Raw genomic sequence first — 21,473 nt, forward strand, 5'->3', positions numbered from 1 at the left:
CTTACAGCTTAGTGGGGTCCAGCTCCTCCATTCAGTGTGTTAGCCTCAGGCTGTTGGGGGGTGGTGATGGCCTTTCCCCCCCCCCTTTCTCCAGTCGCCGGGCGGTGCTGGGCCGGGCGGGGGGCGGTCCGCGGGGCGGGCGGGGTGGCGATGCCCCTCCCGGTGCGGCGGGGCGGGCGGCGGCGCGCAGCGGGGCCGGGACCGCTCACACCGGCGGTGACGGCGACGTCGGTGGGGCCATGAAGGTGAAGAAGAGCGGTGGGGCCGGGGGGGGGGCGGCGGCGGCGGCGGCAGCAGCGCGTACCGAGGAGGAGCTGGGCCGCAAGACGCTCATCGGGCCCGACGATGTGCTGGGGCTGCAGCGGGTCACCAGCGGTACGTGCTGGGGAGGGGGCTTTTGGGGGGGGAAGGAGAGGAGATATGGGACGGGGGCGAGGTTGAGGGCTCGGGGTAGGGGATGGGGATTGCGTTCCCTTTGGGGTTATCCGCTGGGGGGGGAGAGGAAGGCGGTAGGGGGGAGCCGGTCCCCCCTCCCCGGGGGGATAAGGAGTGGGGATGCAGTACTGCAGGGGACAGGGTCCTCCCCGGGGATGGGGTACCCCTGGGGTCTGGGTGCCTTCTAAGAATCAAGGACCTGTCCTCCCCCAGGGGATGCCCGGACCTGAGGCTCAGGGCTGGGGATGCTGCCCCCCCCCCCCCAACCCGCCTCCCCCCAGCCCCAGGGATGCACAGGCTGTGGAGCAGCTCCCCCCCCCCCCCGGGGCTGAAGGTCGGTGGTGAGATGTCCCTCTGTGCTCCCCCCATCGCCCCTCTCCTGTATTTGTGCCCCTGTGCATAGGGCTGGGCCAAGCTGAGCCCCTAGCCTGTGCCCACAGCAGTGGGGCTGGCGGAGGGGGGGCAGACTGGATCCATGGCTGCAATATGAAGGGGCTCCACTGCAGCCCCATCTTGCAGCCCCCCCCCCCCCGGTTTCTCCTTCCCCAGTATAGCACCGCTGGTCTTGAGAGCATCCTCAGGGGATGGCAGGCACAGGAGCGTGCCGGCTGGAAGGTTTGCTGTGCTTGGCAGAACAGCTCGGTCGGGACCAGGCGGCTGCGTTGGACCTGTTGGGGTTGCAGCACGCTGGGCTGGGAGAAGGCATGTGCCTCAGGCCAGCTTGGCCTCAGCAATGCCCAGGGGTGGCCTGAGCCCCCTCTGTCCCCAAAAAGGTCTTTTTGCATGTCCTGGGACCTTTGGGTGGTCTCTCTGCGGGCAGCAGGTTGGGCAGGGGGAGACGATTTCTGGCAGGGAGGAGGGGGCTGGCCTGGGTGTCCGTCCACACTCCTCTTTGCCTGGGAGCGCTCTGCGATGTGGCGTTAGAAGCAGGTTTCGTGTCGCAGGCCAGGCCGTGCGGCATGACGAGAGCCCTGGAGAGGAAGGATGCGGCTGTGAGTATCGGTGCGTGCAGGCAGCCCCGTGGGCCCTGTGTGCGGTGAGCAGGGTGGAAGGGAGGGTGGAAGGAAAGCCCTGCGGGGACTTGGTGTTAGTCCTCAGGAAGGGGTTATGGAGGCTTCTCTGAAGGAGGGGATGCTGATGCTGGGGAGTCCTTGGCTCCCCTTCTCCTCGCTGAGATGCTCTGATGGGCTGCAGCAGTGTGATTCACTGCCCAGGCCCAGAAATCCCCTGCTTGTGGCAGGGAGAGCTGTGCAGCAGGCACTGAAGCGTACTGCCAGCATACTCCGAGGAGCAGCAGTTAGGCGGTGAATCCAAGCGACGGTCGCATTAAGCACTTTGCACGCTTGCTTTAGGGTAGCCTGCACGTCCCTGCCTTCGGCAGTGCTGTCTGGAGGGGCTGCAGGCACATGGCCACCCCGTACCCTCGCTCCTGGGGCGTGCAGACCTCTCAAGGTGGATGGTGCATGGCTCTTGGTAAGCTCCCGCGTTCCCAGGGCACAGGGAAGGCCGAGCTGGTCACCCTGGCATCAAAGCCAGGCTGGGAGTGGAGCTTGTTGTCGCCTGCCTCTTCCAACCATGGGGCATTGCTCTCTGGAGCACAGGGAAGATGTGAAACGCATGAAAATGTTTTGTTCCCCTCCTGCTATGACACTTGCTGGTAGTGCAGGGGGTGTGGATGGGTCGTGCCGAACAAGAACCAGGTACTGTGATGAGCCATGGGTAATGCCTTCCCATGGGAAGTGCTTGCCCATCCTGCTGGGAACATGGGAGCCAACAAATGCTCTCTGCACCTGGAATCCTCAGTGTGTGCTTGGGGATACAGGTTGAGCATATTGTATTTTATTACCTAGGAGTATTTTGCAGCACCCCTTCTCAAGCTCGGTTTTCAACCTGGTAGGTTTAACATAAAGAGCAAAGATACAAGAATATTTTTCTGTTCTTTAACATGTAATGATTACTTGGGGCATTCTCTGGCCTTTTCTCATTTCCATGTGCCACAGCAAGCTCTTAAAAACAGACTGCCAAAAATACCAACGTGAAACTGTTCCAGTCTTCTGCTCCGAGCGGAGGGTGCTGCAGGGAGGAGGAAGGACCAGACTGTGGGGGAGAAGTTCATGGCTACCCCAGCTCCAACCTCTCCCTTGGAAATGCTGAGTTGAGGCAGACATGACGCCCTATTTCAGCAATTCCGGTTTTGATGCCCAAAGTTGTGGTGCTCCAGGCAGTTTGAAGTTGAAGGGGGAATTGATGGTGGGGTTGCAGCAGTAATGTCCTGGTGCCCTGGATGTCCTTTGTTTTTCCAGGTGGAGTATGGTTCATCTTCATCCAAACTCACGGACCAGTAACACGGTAGCTCGCGCTGTTGAGGGACTGCGGTTGAGCTGTGTGCTGCCCAGGGACCTGAAGCGGTCTGGCCACATTTTAACATTGCTTCAGCAGACAGAGCCCAGGATAAACCATGTTGGAGAAGGGCTTGGTACTACAGAAATGTGTCTTTTAGAAATGCTTACACCACGAGTAGCCTGTGTGTTTCTGAATGGCCTTCCAGCTTGCGTGGGGAAAGGCAGAATCCTAGCTACCGTATGGAGCACAGTATGGACCCAGTTACAAAAGGGATTCCATAACATGGCTGCCTGTGGCAGCAGGGCACCATGCTCACACCCGGGAGGACTCTTGCAGCCCTGCATGCACCTGGGGTGTGCTGGTCTTCTAGATGCTCTTTTGGAGCCAGGGTTTGCCATCTTGTGCTTGCTCTGCCTGCTGCGGAGCTCCTCGATGCTTCCTGATACGCTGGGCGAATCTGCTTGCGCTTCAGCCCTGGAAGAGTTGGGTGTCTGCGGAGCCAAACTGCTGGTTGTGGTTGCTACCTGTCGACCAGGCAGCATGCAGGCAGGCTACAGGTAGGCTGTTAGCCCTGCTCTGGCGTTTGGGTCCAGGGAAAAACCTTTGCTTTTGCATTAGGAAACGCAGCTGGGCTTTCCTCTTCCAATAGGTACAGCTGATAAATGACCAAATGTTAAAAGTCTCAGGCTGGGAGGGTGGAGATGCAGGATGTGGCTCTGTGGCAAAAGCATGCTTACTGCTAACCCAGAGAAACCCCGTCTGTAACCAGCCAGAAAAGCCAGCTGGGCTCTGCTCTTAATGTACATCTAATAGGCTTAAAGGGGGAGTTGTGCAAACTGTCCTGCATGTGCTGCGTCCTTTCAATGTTAAATTCTCCAGCAGCTCTGGGTCATAACGTTTCTGAGCACGCTAGGGTTCCAGCCTGATGGACCTGGGGTGCTGCCCTGGAATACCTGGGCCTTTTGGCTGGGCTGGCTCTGGCGCTGCGCCAGCTGAATTAGATGTAAGGCGAATGAACCGTTTTCTTTGCAATTAGCAAGACTTGTTACTTGCTCACACAACTTCAGTTACAAAAAGAGGAAAAACCTTATGACGCGATTAATTTAGGATTAGCAAAAGAGCGGGGCAGAGCTCAGTTCAAATTGCAATTAATTACCGAAGCAGCCAGAGGATCGGAGGAGTCTGTCTGCAGTTATTGGGATATCGCTGTCTGCAAATGCCACGTCCTGCCTCATGGAGCCAGCTGAGGAGCTGGGGCCTGTCATCCCTGGGCACCGTTCCTCATATCGTTGACCATGCTGCATCTCGCAGCTTTGCTGGGTCACGCTGTGCTACTCCCACGTTAGCTGCAGGGCAAGGTTAATTCAAGCAGAGCTTTAATTTCTTCCTCCGTCTTTGGTGTTAGAGTCATCGGTGGTCAGCAGGAGGATGATATTACAGCCCCGGTAACGCCATCCCTTTTTGCCGGTGTGCAATACTACTAGGCTTCAAACAGATACGTAACGAAAAGCAAGCTTCAGCCTCCGAGGTGGCCCTGCTTGTCACAGCTTCAGGCACCTGTACGGTTTGTAAGACTAGATTAAAGCTTATATTTTAAGCTTTATTCTAAAGCTTATTTTATTTTAGCAAACCAACGGGTTAAATAATTGATTACATACTTGGAAACAATTACAAAACGAAACCTAAAAATAAGGAACGCACACACACTTAATCATTTCTGAAACTAATCTCTTCCCCGACCTGTCATTTAGGATTTCAGTGAGACTTCTCTTGCCAGCTTTAGCTGAAGGCCAGCTTGGCAGAGGGCTGCCTCGACAGGTCGGTCAGGGCAGACCCTTCGTGGGTGACTTTCATACCAGTTTCCCTGTAGCGTTAATGGGAAGCTGAGATACGCAAATCAATCTTCAAAGCTGCTCCTGGACCATGACTTTCCTTTCCTTCCCCAATTAATTAGGAAAATTTATTGTATGAGGAGCTCTGATTAGCTGGGGTTGTTTGTGAGGAGGTTAATGAATCACTGTTCTGAGTTCTCCAGGGCTGTGATGTGTAAAAGCGTTTTGATATGCTGATTTCTTGTCACAGAGCAATATCCCAGAGCTGTGTCAAGCTGCTCTCACCGTGACTCCTTTCCTCGGCAACACCACATACATTATGAACCTTTTCAAGGCTTTGTGATAACGTGCAACTCGAAGTGTTGTGTAGACGAAGGGTATTTTTAGTAGTCTCGCAGTACAATATGGACTGTTAAGATTTCTAGGGCAGCACACGTGGCATGTGTGTAGCACAGGGCGCCGGGCTGGCAGCTGAGTGGGTTCCTCCTTCTGCCAGTGTTGTGAGTTTGGGCCATCCCTGGTGGAAATGGCAAAGGTAAGAGGAAAACTGTGGTATACCCTTGGGGGAGTTAGCCTGGGGGTTTGGGCAGGGCCCAATTGCTCTGGTTTAGCTTTGTGTAAGGGCAAAGTGAGCTGATTTTGTTAATGTTGCGCACTTGTTTTCAGACTTTGAGTGCAATCAGCATGAACGAGAGGGCAGGAAAGAGTGTTTGGATGCCCTGGGGATGGGGGAAGAGCAGCTCCATCTTTCCTTAACAAGGCCTGGAGGGCTGTGATCAGATGAATTGCGAGAGGGTGAAGTCTGGAAAGCTCTAGCAAAAAAAAAAAAAAAAAAAAGACAAGCAGGCTGCCACAAAAAGCAGAGCCTGGTGAGCTGCACAGTAGGATGCGGTGCAAGGCACGCTGCCAGGTGGGTACACCTTACAGGCTATGGGGACCTTTGTAAATGCCCCAGCTCGGATCCCGCTGGGATGCACCCCTCTGCTTCATTCACAATGTCGGTCAGTAAATGTGCCACCGCAGAAAAACTCTCTCGTGGGATCCTCCTGGTGTGAGATTTTTTTCCTCTGGGGCATTCACAGCAGCCTAATTACTGAGCTAGGTGGGAGGGCTGCAGGTACCTCCCTCCCCATTTACCCCCACTGTCTTTGCTTATCCAAACCCCACAGCTTTAGAAATGGAGTGGATCCTGGCTAGCTTAAGCTTGTTTCTCTGCCCCTCTCTTTATGGGACATGAACTCCTGAGGCACAGGGCAGGGGAAATGCTTTAGTTTTTTCTTTAATTGAACTCTGGTTGTCTGAGCAGGCATATCAGTACTGCTTGAAACTTGCCCTGCCTTCCCCTCGAGGTCTTGCACTCTGTCCTGCGTCATTGCTCTGCATCTTCATGGGGTTCGTGCTATTTTTGTTCACTTCCTCCTGAGACTCTTCAATCTGATAATCTCCTAATCTCCAGCTCCTAGTAATTCATCTGCAGTTGTCTTTGCTTTATACCTGGCTAATGTCTTAGGAGTCGTCTTCAAAATAGCTTCTGACCTTGTTGGCTAATGCGTGTTAGGAAATAGGCCTGCATAGCTACAGGAGCCTTCTTGTTGCCCAAATTCTTGTTATTGCCTGTGCTGGGGGAGACGTCCCTATTACAGGTCACTGCTGTTGCATCAGTTTCTCGAACAGCATCCTCCTGATTTACACCCATTTTCGTGACCAGATTTTGAGTTCTTTCTTAACCCAGGTACACTCTGCTTTCCTTTGTGGGCTATTAAAGCCTTAAAGTAGGAGCTGCCTGATCTGAGCTTAGATGCTCTGATGAGCATTGCAGAAATATCTGTAATGTCTGTGAGAGGGGACACGTGCTTTCGCCTGGTTGCAGAGAAGGAGAAGGGAGAAAGGAGTACAACAAGGAGTACTAACCCTATTGCCCATGAAGTCCTCTTGATAAAATGTGCCTGGTGGGGTGGTTGCAAAGGAAACCTGAAAATACAGGATCGACTTTTAGCTTTCTCTGATGAGGATCAAACACCTAATCTCATCCATTGGATAACTGAAATAACAGGGAGAGGGGCAAGAGGAGAAAGTGCCTTCATTAGCTTTCTTCTATTATCTAGCACTGTATTGCCCTCACCTTTTGTGCTCCTTTGTAACACCAGCTTGCAAAAATACAAGGCTGGAAATACGCACCAGGGTTCACAGTGTACCATTGTTCACAAGAGAATAGGCAGTGCCTGCTGTCATTTTCGAGGGTGATTTGCCGGTTTCTTTTGCAATCTTGGTTGTTCTTGGGAGGGGAGGAAGGTTTCCTGGGTGAGAACCCGCTCTTCTCTGGATTGGACAGCCAAGGTGCCACCTCGGAACTGTAAACAGGGAATGAGCATCCACTGTTTCTGATAACAAAGCTAGACAGACACCTCTTAACGAATGCCTTGCTACAGATTGCTCTTCGGAGTTTTTTTGGAATCACTTTTTCATACAAAGGGAATAGGAGAATTCAGGAAGGAATCCATTGTGTCTGGCTCAGGAAGTCCATCACCTCTGCTGCTTCCTCAGACCACCACAGTGTTGCTAGTTGTGCTTCCAAACACTTCAAAACCATGGTAGAACTTAAGATAGAAAATGTCTCTAATAGTGGGGAGTTGCAGATCTTTGGGCATGATACAGAGATTATGGGAAAGAAGCTGCAGAGGCACGAGCAGGAATAGTGATATGTGAGTGAAAAGTAGCTGCTAATACCAGGCTTGGCCAAGTTGCAAGAGTTTTCTCTTTTCTTTAAGAACAAGTCCAACTCAGTTGGTGAATTCCTTCCAGGAAGAGTTTGGGTGTGGAGGTCTGGGATATGGCAATTCACTGGGCTTTAGGAAGGAGTAGGAAATGCTCCTCTTTTGTGACCTGTTTTTGCACTACTTAATGTGGGTACTTCAGGACAAAAGCCAATCTGCTGGGTTTCCTAAGACAGTGATGATGTGTCCATCCCTTCCTCCTTTGTTCAGAGTGTGCTCTCTGTCAGCCCTGAATGAGGTGAGTACTGAAGGTTTGTTCAGGAGATAGCGTGATTATTTGGTTATTAACGAGGAAACAATGCAACCTGCTTCAGGGGAAGTGGAAGCAACGAGAAAATGTTCTGTCCTGAGAGACCAATCCTACCTTTCCTGTAATGATCCGCTTCACTCGATGGAGGTTTGAGCTGCCTTATGTCTAACTAAAATAGACACGGATGCTGCCTCCATTCCCCAAATTGTGCTGACGGTGAATTAGGATAATGAAAGCAGATGATACATTTAAGTGTGTCACGGAAGTGTGGGCAACTGGGCCCTACAGTAATTTAAAAATAAGTGTGTATGGGATGAGATTAGCAAATTTGACAGTGCTCAGCTAAGCAGAAGTATCTGCCAATTGCACGCAGCCCATTCCCAATAAGACCTTCCAATGTAGCTGCAGGCTTCTGTTATGTACGGGGAAAAAAAACAGCATGTGGCTACTTTGATTGACTTTTGAACAGGAATTGCAGCAAGCAAATTTAATACAGACTGAGAGGAATATATATACCTCTTTTTTTTTTTTTTTTTTTTTTTTTCCCTGCTAGGAGACTGGGCACTGCCAGAGGAGGAAAAAACCACTTGATTGCAGTACTCTGGCAGCTAATCTTCCTAGATGTCATCCAGTTACATACTGGCATGTTGATTTAAAAAAAAAAAAAAGGGGGTTTAAAATATTTTCAGTGCAAAAAGAGTTGGAAAACATAGCGCAGGGGCGCAAACATCAGTGAGCAGGAGCCTGGTAGGGATTCTGCCCGGGGTTTACTCCTCTTCGATGGCTCTGCTTGGCTCTCCTCTCTTCCAGATGAGTCATGGACACTGTTACTGCAGCAACGCTACTGCCAAGGAGGGGGATAAAGCTGTTGCCATGGTGCTGGATGGGCAGGAATTCTGCAGGAGGAAAAACACTTAATTATTAACTTGCAGACAAACGAGGCTTCAGACTTTGCCTGCGTGCTCTAGGGAAGGTGTCCCGGGCTCCCAGGCGACCACCAGCCTGTTCTGGTACAGCCCTTTGCCTTCGTGGAGAGCAGCTGGTCCGAGCGCGGCCGAGGGAGGCGAAGCCGGGACTGTGGGAAGCTGTGCGTGCTTCTGGGAAGCTGTGCCTGCTTCTGGCAGTTTGTGTTTTGCATGCGGCGGCTTGGAGCGGGGAAGTTGTGGGACGGGTTAAGAATTTGGGCTGGCTGATGTGTTAGAACCTAAAATCATCGTGTAATTGCAGGACGTCTACCTGAGGATTGCTAAACCTTGGGGCTTAAGGCAAGGGGTTGATTTAAATTTCTGTCCCATCTCCTTGGCTGCTGTTAAAGGCAGAAAAGAAGATTTTGTGCAGTTCTTTGGCTATTTTGTCTAACAGTAGGCTTGCATTTTCTTGTGGTAGTAAGAAGGTTGAGCTTTCATCTTGTTCTTCCTGATAGCGTGGGTACTGGTGTTAGTTTTTCTTTGTGCTGGGTTGATAGGAAAGGGAAACCTCCCTGCCAAATGCCAGAGATGCTTCGAACACAGTCCTCTCCCTTAAAGCCCATTCCTTTGAGCATTCACATATGGTGGTGATGAAGGAGAGCAGTAAAACCCTCCAGAGAGTATGTTTAACACCTCAGTTCCTTCTACCAGTGAGCACTCGGACAGTTCTCCAAGATAAGGAGATTTGCAAAGACTAGAAGGCTTCTAGGAAACTACAGGTGCTAGATGTGCAGTTCATGCTCAGCAGCACCTAGGAGCAATCTTCCATAGTGCGGACTCCAGCTAGCTTTGTCTCTCGCTACACAGGGGCCTGATTTCTGTAATTACAGATCCCAGCATGAGGGCCTTGCTGTCTGGTTGCAATGCCTGGCATTTGGGATGTTTTACTACGCCACAGCAATCTTTTATTAACTCCTTATCTATGGGATGTGCTAACCACCGCCCATGAACTGTAACCCCTGACCATAACGTAGGTACCTGATTTGTTATACCGGCGCTGAAGGAGGGGTTGTAATGGGCAGGTATGATCTCTGAGTACACTGCAACTTGTTTTCATATAGTCAATGAATAAGCCTGAGGTGGATGGGTATATTTGAATTTTAGAAATAAGAAAGCAGACAGAAGTGATTAACCCAGACTAACAGCAGGAATTAGTAGCTGAGAAAGGGCTTAGAATTAGAATGTTAAAGTATTACTTTCACCTTAGAACCTCCAAAACAAGTCTCTTACAACATGCAGATGCACAGTCATTCAAAAGCTAACCCAGCCTGTATACATACAACATTTACTTAGATTTGTCAGGATAAAGTAAGTTATTGGAGCTGCTGTCAATCTGTGCTTATATGCGTGGTGAAAATCAGGTGCCACTACTCTTTCCCCAGAGAGGAGGCTGATACGCAGGCTGGGAAGCTGTCTTGGGGCACAGCAAGGCTGAAGCCAGAAACAAGGACTTTCTCCCAAAGATACCGACTCTGGTGGAAGCAGGGAAGGGCTCTGTTCACAGACTGGTTTCCTAATACAGGGAAAGGCTTCAACGCTGTTTTCAGTGCCGAGAAAAAAAAGTCTTTGCATGGGACAAGCATCGGTGGAGAGAAGAGGCCGTCCTTTGTCTGCGGAGGGTTGGAGATGGGAGGTGGCACAAGGGGGGACACTCCTGTTCCAGTTAAGCGCAGTCAGCTTAGTGCTCACAAAGCTGCTTAGCACTTGCGTTCTGCCAGAGGGCAGTTTTTAAAACAGTCAAAGCCTCTTACACTGAAAAGGCTAGGATTTGATGCAGGTGCTGACTATTCTCAATACCCTGAGGGGAAATGGATGCAGAAGATGCTGGCACAGGGTTGGAAAAGGGTGATGACCTCCTAGCGCTGGGGGAGAAAAGCCTTGTCCCTGTCCTGTCCAAGCAGGGCGGTGTGAGCATTCGGAACCGAGATTGTCTTGCTAGACATCAGGTTTGGATTAAAAACAAAGTAGTAGTGGAGATGCATTTGGGGTTGTGACCTCCAAAGAATAGCCAGAAATACCTGGTAGTTCTGGGCAGCCTTCATTTAAATTTGTTTTCCTCTGCAGATTATTTGTGCACTCCAGAGGAAAATGTTTACAAGATAGACTTCACCAGGTTCAAAATCCGGGACATGGAATCTGGCACAGTCTTGTTTGAAATCACCAAACCAGCAGCTTCAGGTGAGTGCACACACAAAATACTGTTTTAATGAACAAACAACTGCTAGTGTCTGCTTCCTTTTGCCTTCTCCCACTCATAGAATCATAGAATCATTTAGGTTGGAAAAGACCTTCAAGATCATCGAGTCCAACCATTAACCATGCCCACACTCCTTGTACTCGATACATTTCCCCAAAATAGGAGATGCTCTCAACTGCAAGAGGGCTAGAGTCCCAGCTTGCAGCAGAAATACTATTCCAGTGTCCCTCTGTACCAACACACTGAACAGAACTCATTGCTGCTGTATTCTGATGATTGCCATCTGTGATGAGAAAGGACAGATGGATGTTGTAAACAGAAGCAGAGGAAGAGGAGATCACCGTGTGTTCGCTTCTTGGCTGTTCATCAGCTAGTCCCCCTGTACATAGTTTAACTGCTAGTCTAACATCTTTCACTCAGGAGTCAGGAAAATGGTATTTCCAAAAGGGAGAAATTTGGTCAATTGTGCAAATTAGACAAACTGAAAATTTGCTGCTTTTTTTTTTCCCCCTTCATAATTTTTAGGTGTTACTTGTAACCATTAAAATGTTACCTGTTGCCAGTGGTAATAAAAACCTGGCGCAACTGTTCTTTTCCTGATCAAGCACTCTTTTAAATCTTCCCCATCTCCCTGCAGGTGAGAGGAAGTTTTCTGTAGCTTATAGATAGCAAAGCAGACATGCTAAGGTGAAATGCCTGGTTCAGAGTCACACTGCAATCCTGAATCAGAGGTAGGAGCAGTAAGTCACTTCAGAAAATAAGAAGTGTATCAAACCAAAGGGCCGTCTTGCAATACTCTGTCTCTGAGTGACCAGTAACGGATGCCTTAGAGAGGACAGGAAGAGGGTAAGCACATCATTGGGCTTTCTCAGAATAGTTCCCTGGCTTATATGACTCAATAATGTACGACTGCAAGTGTTTTCACCGAGTTTCTGTTTCTCAGACGACTGTGACGGAGCTTTACTTTGCGCTTTTCCAGAACGTGAACACAATGACAAGAAGGACATTGACCCCAATGCCGGACGGTTTGTACGCTATCAGTTTACCCCAGCTTTTCTTAGACTTCGGCAAGTGGGAGCCACGTAAGTAATTCCTCCTGTGCTACTTTTTCTAGCACAGGAAACAACTGAAATCTTATAAAAAACAGCTCTTGCTTGTTGATCCTCTCAGGAAGTTGATTTAATAGGCATCTTTTGTTATTAAAAGGATCTCCAAACATCTTTGCTGGGTGCCTTGCTTTCTCCATCCCTTTAGCTTATTTACCTCAGGAATAGGCATGGGGTTGAAGAGATGAATGCTAAAAGGGGCAAAATAAGGTGGACAGACTACGCAGGTATTCCAGCTCTTCTGCACATTATAGTTTGTTTGTCAGAGGCTCTGCCAGTTTTGGAAGGTGTGTCTGCAGTCCTCCACGTTGCATTCTCCCCAAAATATTAATCTGTAGATGCATGTGAAATGTTGAAGTAATGTTTGTCACTTTAAGTACTAGAATGATCTTTGACATGTCTGGTAGTACTGCTTGCATCTATCAATAAACCAAAGACGTGACACCTAAAGTATCTTTCTGTAAAGCTTTAGGCCAAAGTTATTGTTAGTGTAATGCAGGTGACAGAGTATATTATTTATTTAGTAAAAGTTAGTAGTAATTACTACTAACTATGCTATTACTACTAACGTAACTACAGATTTATCTGCAGTTAAATAGCATGTGTGGGGAGATGCAATTTTTGGCTCATGTTTCCTCTTCTGGGCCTCCAAAGAGCAGGCTGGTGGGCTGCTTTGTCTCTACTGGAGATTTTAGAAGGGTATTGGGTCATAGCATGACAGGTTCTTTGTTGTCTTTGTTTTTCTTTACATTCACTTAAGTTTAAATTAGTATATGTAATGAAGAGCTTTATGCCCATTGCTATTATGTCATTAAGTCCATAATACTATAATCGAGCATCAGTTACAGTTTCCAGCATAACCTATTTGTTTCAGGTATACAGAAATCATTAGTTTGGATATACGTTGGAGTGCAGTTTGATAGATGCCTTCAGCAGCAAATGCGTATTTCACAGGAACTGATGTACAGTACCCTCGCTTGAAAAAAAAAAAAAAGAGTATTTTCAAGAGCTTGATTAAAATCCAGCATTTGGTTATGATGCAAAAGAATTAAAATTTGTTGTCAGAGAATATATTTAGAGCAAGGTTGCACATTACTGTTTCCTGCTAATCTTAAAGATGTGCACCATTTTGATTTTGTTTTGGAAGAAAAATTAGAGTAATTGATCAATTAGCACCTCTTTGGCCACTATTTGGTTAAAATGGTAAATACCCAACTTTTGATTTGTGCCAGACTAGTAACGGTGTCTTCCTGGCTTACTCATAGTGTATCGCAGGTAACTAATACCTATCTTTCTCCAAGAGGTCATGCTTCTTGGCAAGAGAAACTTGAATATAGTGCTCACTGAAACTTGTCCCCCTTTACCACTTACAAAGCAGGAACAGAAGAAAGACCATTTTCTGTAGATCTGGCATTTTTTTTAGTGCCCACCAGAAGAATTAAAGTAACTTGTATAAAACCCCAAAGCAATAACGAACGTCTAGTGAGTGATCTAGTGAAGTGCCTATCCAGAATAGTTGGAGGGATCTTTTCTTCACTGAAGAGGATTTTAAGATTGTAAAATTGTCTTGCATGTCTTTTTTTTTTTTTTTTGAGTAAAATGAATCAAAATATAGTGTAATCTATGATTTGTAATGCTATCTTGTGTCCTTATAGCATGCTTTAAGAAAAAGAGGAAACGATAATTTGGTTAGTACCATTGCTTTAGATTTTTGGCTTTTTTTAGAAGAGCTCTCTTCTACCTTTCAGGAATGGTTGAAAATCCTCCTTAAGGAAGAAAGCTCACTTCAATCTTATCCTTCTTTTTCAGGGTGGAATTCACAGTAGGGGACAAACCCATTAATAACTTCCGCATGATTGAGAGGCACTACTTCCGGGATCAATTGCTTAAGAGTTTTGATTTTGAATTTGGGTTCTGCATCCCCAGCAGTAAAAATACGTGTGAGCACATCTATGAATTCCCACAGCTCTCTGAGGATCTCAGTAAGCTCTCTTTAATTACTGGGTTACCACACAGCGATGTTAATCTAAGGTGTTTTGAGGAAGCCCTTTCTTAAAAGCTGTCTGTAGAAAGTGGGTAGGGTAGAATACTTCCAGGTAGTTTTGTGTCTGTATTAACACGGATTTTGTTTTCTAGTAGCATGTATCTTGTCACCCACCAGACGGTTGTTTTTTGTTTTTTTTTTTAATTCTTAAAAGGGAAGCTTCAGTGTCAGGGAGAAGAAAGATAACTGTGTTATAAAATAACCAAAAAAAAAAGGATTAAAAAGACGTCCAATAAATGGATGACTTAAATGTCATGTTCTGTTTTAATGTTTGATGTGCTATATTGATAGCTGGAGAGGTTTTAGTTTTAGTATGAACATAACTTTTATTTTCTCTTCTCTCTCCCAAGATACAATAGCATGAGTACTAAATCTGTGTAATCTTATATTCTTTACAACCCCTAATCATGGATGTCAGCACTAATATTACAGAGTCTGTGGAAAATACAGTGATGCACTGCTGCTTACTTATTTTCATACCAGAGCAAATTTCTTCTGAGTTCGCTGTTTTATCACCTTTTTTAAAACAAACAAAAAAACCCAACCAAAAACCCACAAACTCTAGTGTGATACTGTTTTGAGATTAGGTAGAGCACTTACTTACACTTTGCATGGTGCCTTAACATATTTTGGTTATGTTTGAGTTCTTTAAAAGATACTGGCATCGAATGGTTTGGGTAGGTTCCCATTTTGATTTTGGTTTTTCGCTTGAGAGTTTGCTGCTATCTGAGCAATGCTATTAAATGTAAATGAAACCCAGTGCAGAACGTTGCTTCAGTAGGGCTTCTGTGTAACATGATTAATTTTTTTTTTCTTCTTTTTTCCCCCTGCAGTTCGAGAGATGATCCTTCATCCATATGAGACACAGTCGGACAGTTTCTACTTTGTAGACAACAAGCTCGTGATGCACAACAAGGCAGATTATTCATACAGTGGAGGACCTTGAGCACAGGACAGAGAGCCAACCTGTGCTGGCCTTCCCTTTCCTATCGAAGTTGTCAGGGATACCAACACCTTCAGTTCCATTGCCTACAATGTCAACCGGACCAGGATCCACAAACCAAGGACTCTTTGCCACAGTAGGAGTTTCATGACTAAATTTGCCAGTCTCGTCTTTTTTGAGCTTTGAAGCAGACCCAATTCTTCAGAACTTTAAGTGGTTCTACAATGGTAAATGATCTTTGGATACCACTTCCCTAAGTTCTTTAAGTGTCTGCTTTGGAAATGGCCTTGTGGGACTTGGGGGATTTTGCCCTAATTCTGTGGATTTGTGTTCTTGCCCTCAAGTATCTTTTAGGACGTGATTGCTTTCTCAAAGAATGTAATCTGAGAAACCACGTGAGTGGATGGATGCAAATGCAGAGTTTTGTTTATTTGTTTCTCTTTGTGAATGCTTCAAAGGCATGGCCAATTTAACTTGTACATCCAGTTGAAAATGTCGAGCATAACATCTTACAAAAGCAAGTTTCATCTTTAGATTAGTTCTCTAAATAAGTATTTCATCCTTTAGTTTTGTTCCTTCTGTGTAATATTCTGTTTAATCTTGGAAACACTGAAACTCACAATGAAGAGCAGCAGTTCAATGACAGAGCTGTTTTTAATTCAGTACTGTCCTTTTACATTTCAGATGAAGGCAAAATAGCATTGAGGGGCTGTGAACCTCCATAAGCATTTTCCATTAATTTCAGTTTTTGCAAACTGATTGCAGAATAATCAGGAGAAATTGAAGGATTTTAGCTTTGTTTGGCATTTTTACATAGCTAACATTCAGCCTATTCATGCTATACATTTTCCATGTCTATTTTGTTTCATCTCTGCTCGGTACTAAGATAAGGGCTTCAGCACTGCTTGTTAGAGCAATGCTTTCATTTGTCTAGGGCGGTTGGAGAGTGTGGAATTTCCAATTCTCCATTGTATCTGAATTTGAAGAATGTTATGACAGTGTTTTCCCTTTGTTAAAAATGTTTTGCATCGGATATTAATACAGGTGAAACAGTAAGCCTAATAATGTAGGCCTTTAAGGCACAGCAAAAATTTAGCAAGAGGTCTCTCTTCAGACTCTATAAGAAGTTGAAGGCCAATTTTGCCCAAGTTTTTAAGCATGTGCTTAGAAAGATATAAGTACAAAGAAGTAGCAACATCACAAGAGTAAACTAGTGTATGCAAAACAAGACCTGAGAAGGCTGTGTGGGGTAGCCTGTTGTCATGAAACCCTTACTCTAACGGTCAGTTCACTGACACTTTAAAAAAATAAAAGGCAGTTGCAGTTTGTAGATATTTCTATAAATACTTGATGTCTCCATGTCTAATTCTGTGAGTTTAAGTGGAACATTATATGTTAGCCTCAGATAGGTGTGATTGTAATAATTTTTATAAAATACCATTTCCAGTCGTGATTAGCATCTTTCTAGTCACAGCCTAAGTCAAACAGAACTACAAATGGTTCCAAATGTAGCCATCTGCCTAAGAACAGGGAGGTTTTTTGTGCTCTTATTGGAGTTGTGATCACTATTCAATGTGTTACCATTTGTATTTGGCTTGGCTTTCTTTACTTCTGAAAGAGATTCAATTTTCTAAAGAAAATGCAGTGAGTTTAGGCTACAGCACAGAATTTTTGTATTAAGATTGATAGCTAAGGAAGTATGTAAAGTTCATTGATTTTACAGAACTAGTATCTTGTAGTAATTATCACAATGAGACTTGTATTTATCACTATTTTTTGTCTCTAGTGTATTAAATCATATAATTAGCCTATGGCTGACTTATCTGTTTGAGAGTTACAAAGAATTTCCTCATTATTTGTACAATGCTTGGAGCTACTGATCATTAAGTTTTATAGCACAGTAATTAATAAAGGTGAAAATAGTTTCAAAAAGTCTAGGGTACCCCCCCCCTTTTTTTTTTGCATCAGGGCTGTTAAACTATCTATATATTCAATGACATTTTGCAAGTTTAAGTTTTTATTAATTTTGTTCCAACTCTTGGAGAAGAAAATAGACCCATTTGAAGACAGAAGAGAGTGTGTTTATAAGTAGTACCTTATACAGTTTTTTTTGGGGGTGTCTTTCAACTCTCACCTGCTGTTCATAATAATCCCTTCTGTGCATAAGATATTTTAAAAGACTTCTAGCAATGGTGCTTGCCCAGAATTGCCAGTTGTACATTTCAGACAGAAATATACATCTCGGTATATTTTGGTGAGAGCAGTTGTTGTACTTTGGTGCATACTCTTGGGTTATCGTACTGAGTATCCTCTCTGTATAGCATATCACTGTCAGATGATCTGAAATAGTCCTGTTCTGCTCCTTTTTTATGCTACCTCCTTTTAGGACTTTGGACTTCAAAACCAAAAGTAATTCCATAAAAATATTACTGTAATCAAGGAAATCTTGAGTGGTAGATGTGCCCCTTTAAAAAAGAACCTAGAGGAAGTTACCTTGTTCCCAATAGTGTAGTATGTTGTTGAATGGACTTTATGACAGTGCGTTTTGTGGTAGGTTTGATGTTAAACATAAGAGGATGAACTATCTGCTACTGATCTCCTGAATTCTGCTAACTGTTCTGATATTTCAGATTCTATGGGTAATAACTTCAGGCTAACAGAAAATTTAGTGTGAATCATACAGGAGATATTTTATTGAGTGAATTTGTTGTGTTCTATTATTAGGAATACTTTAAAGCAGAAACAAATATTGGACATATTCAATAAAATAAATATCAACTTTTTTTAGATTTAGTGTTTCAGTTTGAGGAATTTTACTTTTTAAAAGCACCCCCAGTTGGCTACAAATAACAAGTTCTGATTCTTAAACCAAGACAAATAACAAAGCTTTCTGTGGGAAGTGTAATGAAGGTGCTTTTTTCTGTATTCCACTGCAACCGTTACCACTGTTATATCCCTGTTTCACTTCAAACAGGTTGTTTGCATTTCTTTAAGGTCATCTACATCCACAATGTTTAGAAACACGTGGGAATCACTGTCCAAAGGAGAGGTTCCATTGCTTTTCTACCCGTTTATGCAGCAGTATAATGTGTAGTGTTGACATCAGACATTATATTGTTGCACATAAACAGCACTAGAAGAGTGTACCTTCAAGAACTTTGGCAGTACAGTTGCTGTTCTAATGCCACTTGTCCTTGTTTTGCATTAAAACTACATTCAAAATTTAATGTTAAAGACCATGCTTTGTACAGCACTGAACAACTTCAGCTTTCATCTGAAAGGGAGCCAAGAGCTCTCAGGTCAGCTGTAAAATGAAACCATGTTTTTTTCCCTTAAACTGGCAGCTGATTCTTATTGTAAACCAGTTGAAAGTCAAATCTTAACAGCACTGTTCACAGAATTTGTTAGTCTCCTTGACTAGTTACTATTTTGTATTTTAATATTAATCATTATTGGGTTTACTTGGGAAGTTCATCTACAAAATCACCAAATATTGGCTCTGGAAAAAAGAATTATTGTATTTTTTCTTTAGTTTATTTTTTAAAATTATTTTAATTAGCACTACAGCTCTGTTTTAATGAGCCAGTCTGGAAATTCGGGATCTGACTTTTTGAAAGTGAAAGAAAACATCTAAGAGCTAACCAAGATTATCTGCTAGTAATGACTAGCTGTTTCCTGTCATAAAACAGGATTATATGTGTACTTTACAGAGTGAATTAATCTTGGAAAAAGAAACTAAGTCTCTGTGAGTGCTAACAGTGACATAATTTTTCTGAGAGACAAGGAAATTTTAACTCAACACATTCTTTCACTTTATCAGTCTTGGATTCCTCTAAACTTCAGTTTTTTTAAAGAAAAGCAACAGTAATACATTTGTGGTTAACTGCTATGCTGCGTGGTCTAATAATTCACAGACTTTAGTGGCAGCAAGAGAACAATTTATTTTTAAAATTAACACACCAAGTGTAAGTATGGTTTAAGTTGTAGGAACTTTGTTCTCAGATCAGTGACAAAAGCCAAAATTGTTTCTGTGAATGTATCCTTTATGTGGTGACATTTATGAAATAACTGAATAATCCACTCTCCCTGACGCATAAGAATTTCTTTTTTTTTTTAATTTTTAAATGTAGAAAGTCTCCTCATAATCTCTCTCTACGTGTTGTTTTTGAGCAGGTCAGTAAGATAGCTCTATTTACCACCTCTGTCCTCCATTAGAGTTTCACTTCAAAAACGTGTGTAGAGTGTTAAAGCAGTGGCTGTGTGTGTGTGTAACATTGCAGGTTACCAAGTTCCAAATTCCTTCATTTTGAGCAAACAGACTATGAAAGTATATCGAGAAATAGTGCTACATGTTGACCCATAAAAACTAAATTCCAATCTTCATGACAAAAATTAAAGGGAACTCTTAATCATGTAAAGATTATTTGGGGGCTATTTAAGGTAAGGAAATGCTAACCTCTAGCTCTCATACTTAATAGGTATTATAAAAGTGTTCTATTAACTATTCATAACCTGAAAAAATATGGTTAACAGCTCAATTTTAATTAGATCTGGTTAAGAATGAAACTATAGAGATTATTACTATCCTTTATGGGGGGGCAAGGGAGGGTGACTAGAACTGTATGTATTGCACAAAAGCTAGACAGGTTTACATGCATTGACTCTAGTGGTAAAAGTTATCTTTGGGAAAAAATGAGGGAGAGGGACAAGGACAGGAAAACAGTTAATTTCAGCTAATTGGAACCAAGAGCTTTAAGGCCATGGTAAGTGTAAATGCTTTTTCTCTTGAGCTTGAGATAGCTGGTAGCTTCTGTTAGCAGTTCTTTTCTATACCCCCAGCATAAGCACTACCTAAGTTTATACAAATGTTTCAATATTAATCAGATCTTAAATATCATTGACAGTTCATATAATTTTCTAAACATGGAAATATATTTGGAGACTGTGATACTCTAGGCCTCAAGCTGCAGCTCAGTTGCTTTCTAAATCACAGCACAGTCTGACTAAGCGGGTGAAATTGTGTGTTTGTGTATCTGTTCACAAGCTGTAGTTAACTGCCTCCCTAGAATCACTGTGTTAATGCCTACTGTGATGTCCGCTTGTATCTTAATGCTACACTGAGAAAACCTGTTTGAATGTGACATTGACTTTTTTGCATAGAATCAGAATTGTCTGTATTAAAATGTATTTATAAAAAAATATATATTTTTTGTGGAAGGAAAGTAGGATTCTAGTTAATATACCATTGGGAAAATGTTAGAAACATTTTTACCAAGTTCATTTATAATTCTTTGTATCTTGTTAGTTACCTGATTTGTTTCCTATAAGAACATCCACTGTGGCCCGTTTAGTGGCAATGCAATGCACTGTCATGCATAGAATCTGGTTTTCAGAAAACTGGGAGTCTTTTGTTTCCTTTTGGGACAGTAGGAAATGGAGTAGGTTGCCAGGATGAAAAGGAACCTTGGCACCGAATCCACTTCTGTGGCTTTGGCTTCAGTAACTAGTCTGTTTGACTTGTTTGCAGATAAGTAGCGAGAGCAAAGATTGAGACTTCAGGATAAAGAAAATTAGATGTTACAATTTAGTCTTCCTGTAGGAGAAGGAGAGTACTAAAATTAATTTATACAAGGATTAAATAGGGAGTACACTTGCTTAAAATTATTTCATATTGGCAGCTTAGTCATAAGTGTGCATACTAGGGAATATGCTTAACTTTTTCCATTACCTTGGAAAATGGTTAAAAAAACATGTCACTTTCATTAGCAAGTGTTTCTTCTCCTGTAACAAATTGCAAAATGTAATAAAACTAAATAAATTATTGATCCTAGAAATAAGGGTGATTGTCTATTTTATTTAAATACTTGTATTAGCACATGAAAAACATTCAGATGTTCATTTCAGATGTCTTCCATCAATATTTGAACTCCAGTTTTGTGCAAATTTATGTAACTGGCTTCACTTTCTGATGATTATAAACTAAGCAATGCACATGTAAAAACTCTGCAGTGGTTTGCGTAGTTACATGAGTAAAACAATTACCTTAAAAGTGTTTAAATGGGATTCAGCTTTCTGATTGGTGAAAATATCTTGGGGCATAATTAAAATAAATTATTTTCAAAGTACATTAACAGAATTTCAGCGATCCACAGATCACAGTTACACACCAGGTTGTGCTTTTGAAAAATCTGCTGGCTGCACTATGGAGAATCGTTTTTTGAAACTTAATGACACCTGCAATTGCTGTCTCTGCCATATTGAGTAAAACTGAAACATCTGCTCAGACTGGAGTTGTATTGGGGTAATCCCCTCTTGATGTTTTTGATATTTTAGTCAGAAATTCCTGGGAATATCTCTGTATTTTTCTGTGAAGCAGAACAACTTACCTACTCTCAGAGTAGGAAGGGAAGTATAATGTTTTTGTTTGAAAATATCTGCTGTAACTCATTTTGATTCCTCAAAATTACTGGGGATGCCTTAGTAACACAGTATCCAGCAGAACAATTATTGTGTACTGGAACTTGCGGAAGAAATTTATTAATACAAGGCTTTAACTCTTGGACTATTACTTGGAGCTGCAT

General features: G+C 43.7%; 1 protein-coding gene across 5 annotated transcripts; it reads left to right on the forward strand.

Moving 5' to 3' along the window:
* Window positions 1-103: 103 nt before the first annotated feature.
* Window positions 104-20,729, forward strand: UNC119 (unc-119 lipid binding chaperone). Of its 5 annotated transcripts, none has more exons than XM_069791234.1 (5): window positions 104-375; window positions 10,667-10,780; window positions 11,779-11,881; window positions 13,715-13,887; window positions 14,783-20,729. In XM_069791234.1, exons 1-5 carry the CDS (start codon window positions 240-242, stop codon window positions 14,893-14,895), a joined length of 639 nt encoding a protein of 212 aa, XP_069647335.1. In that variant the 5' UTR covers window positions 104-239; the 3' UTR covers window positions 14,896-20,729. The 5 variants fall into 5 exon arrangements, 4 of the variants coding, with proteins under 4 accessions (XP_069647335.1, XP_069647334.1, XP_069647331.1 ...); XM_069791233.1 differs by lacking the exon at window positions 104-375 and adding an exon at window positions 5,122-5,145; XM_069791230.1 differs by lacking the exon at window positions 104-375 and adding an exon at window positions 10,433-10,548.
* The last annotated feature ends 744 nt before the right edge of the window (window positions 20,730-21,473 follow it).

This window comes from Haliaeetus albicilla, chromosome 9 (genome assembly GCF_947461875.1).
Source record: "Haliaeetus albicilla chromosome 9, bHalAlb1.1, whole genome shotgun sequence".
In the NCBI taxonomy this organism is placed as follows: domain Eukaryota; kingdom Metazoa; phylum Chordata; class Aves; order Accipitriformes; family Accipitridae; genus Haliaeetus; species Haliaeetus albicilla.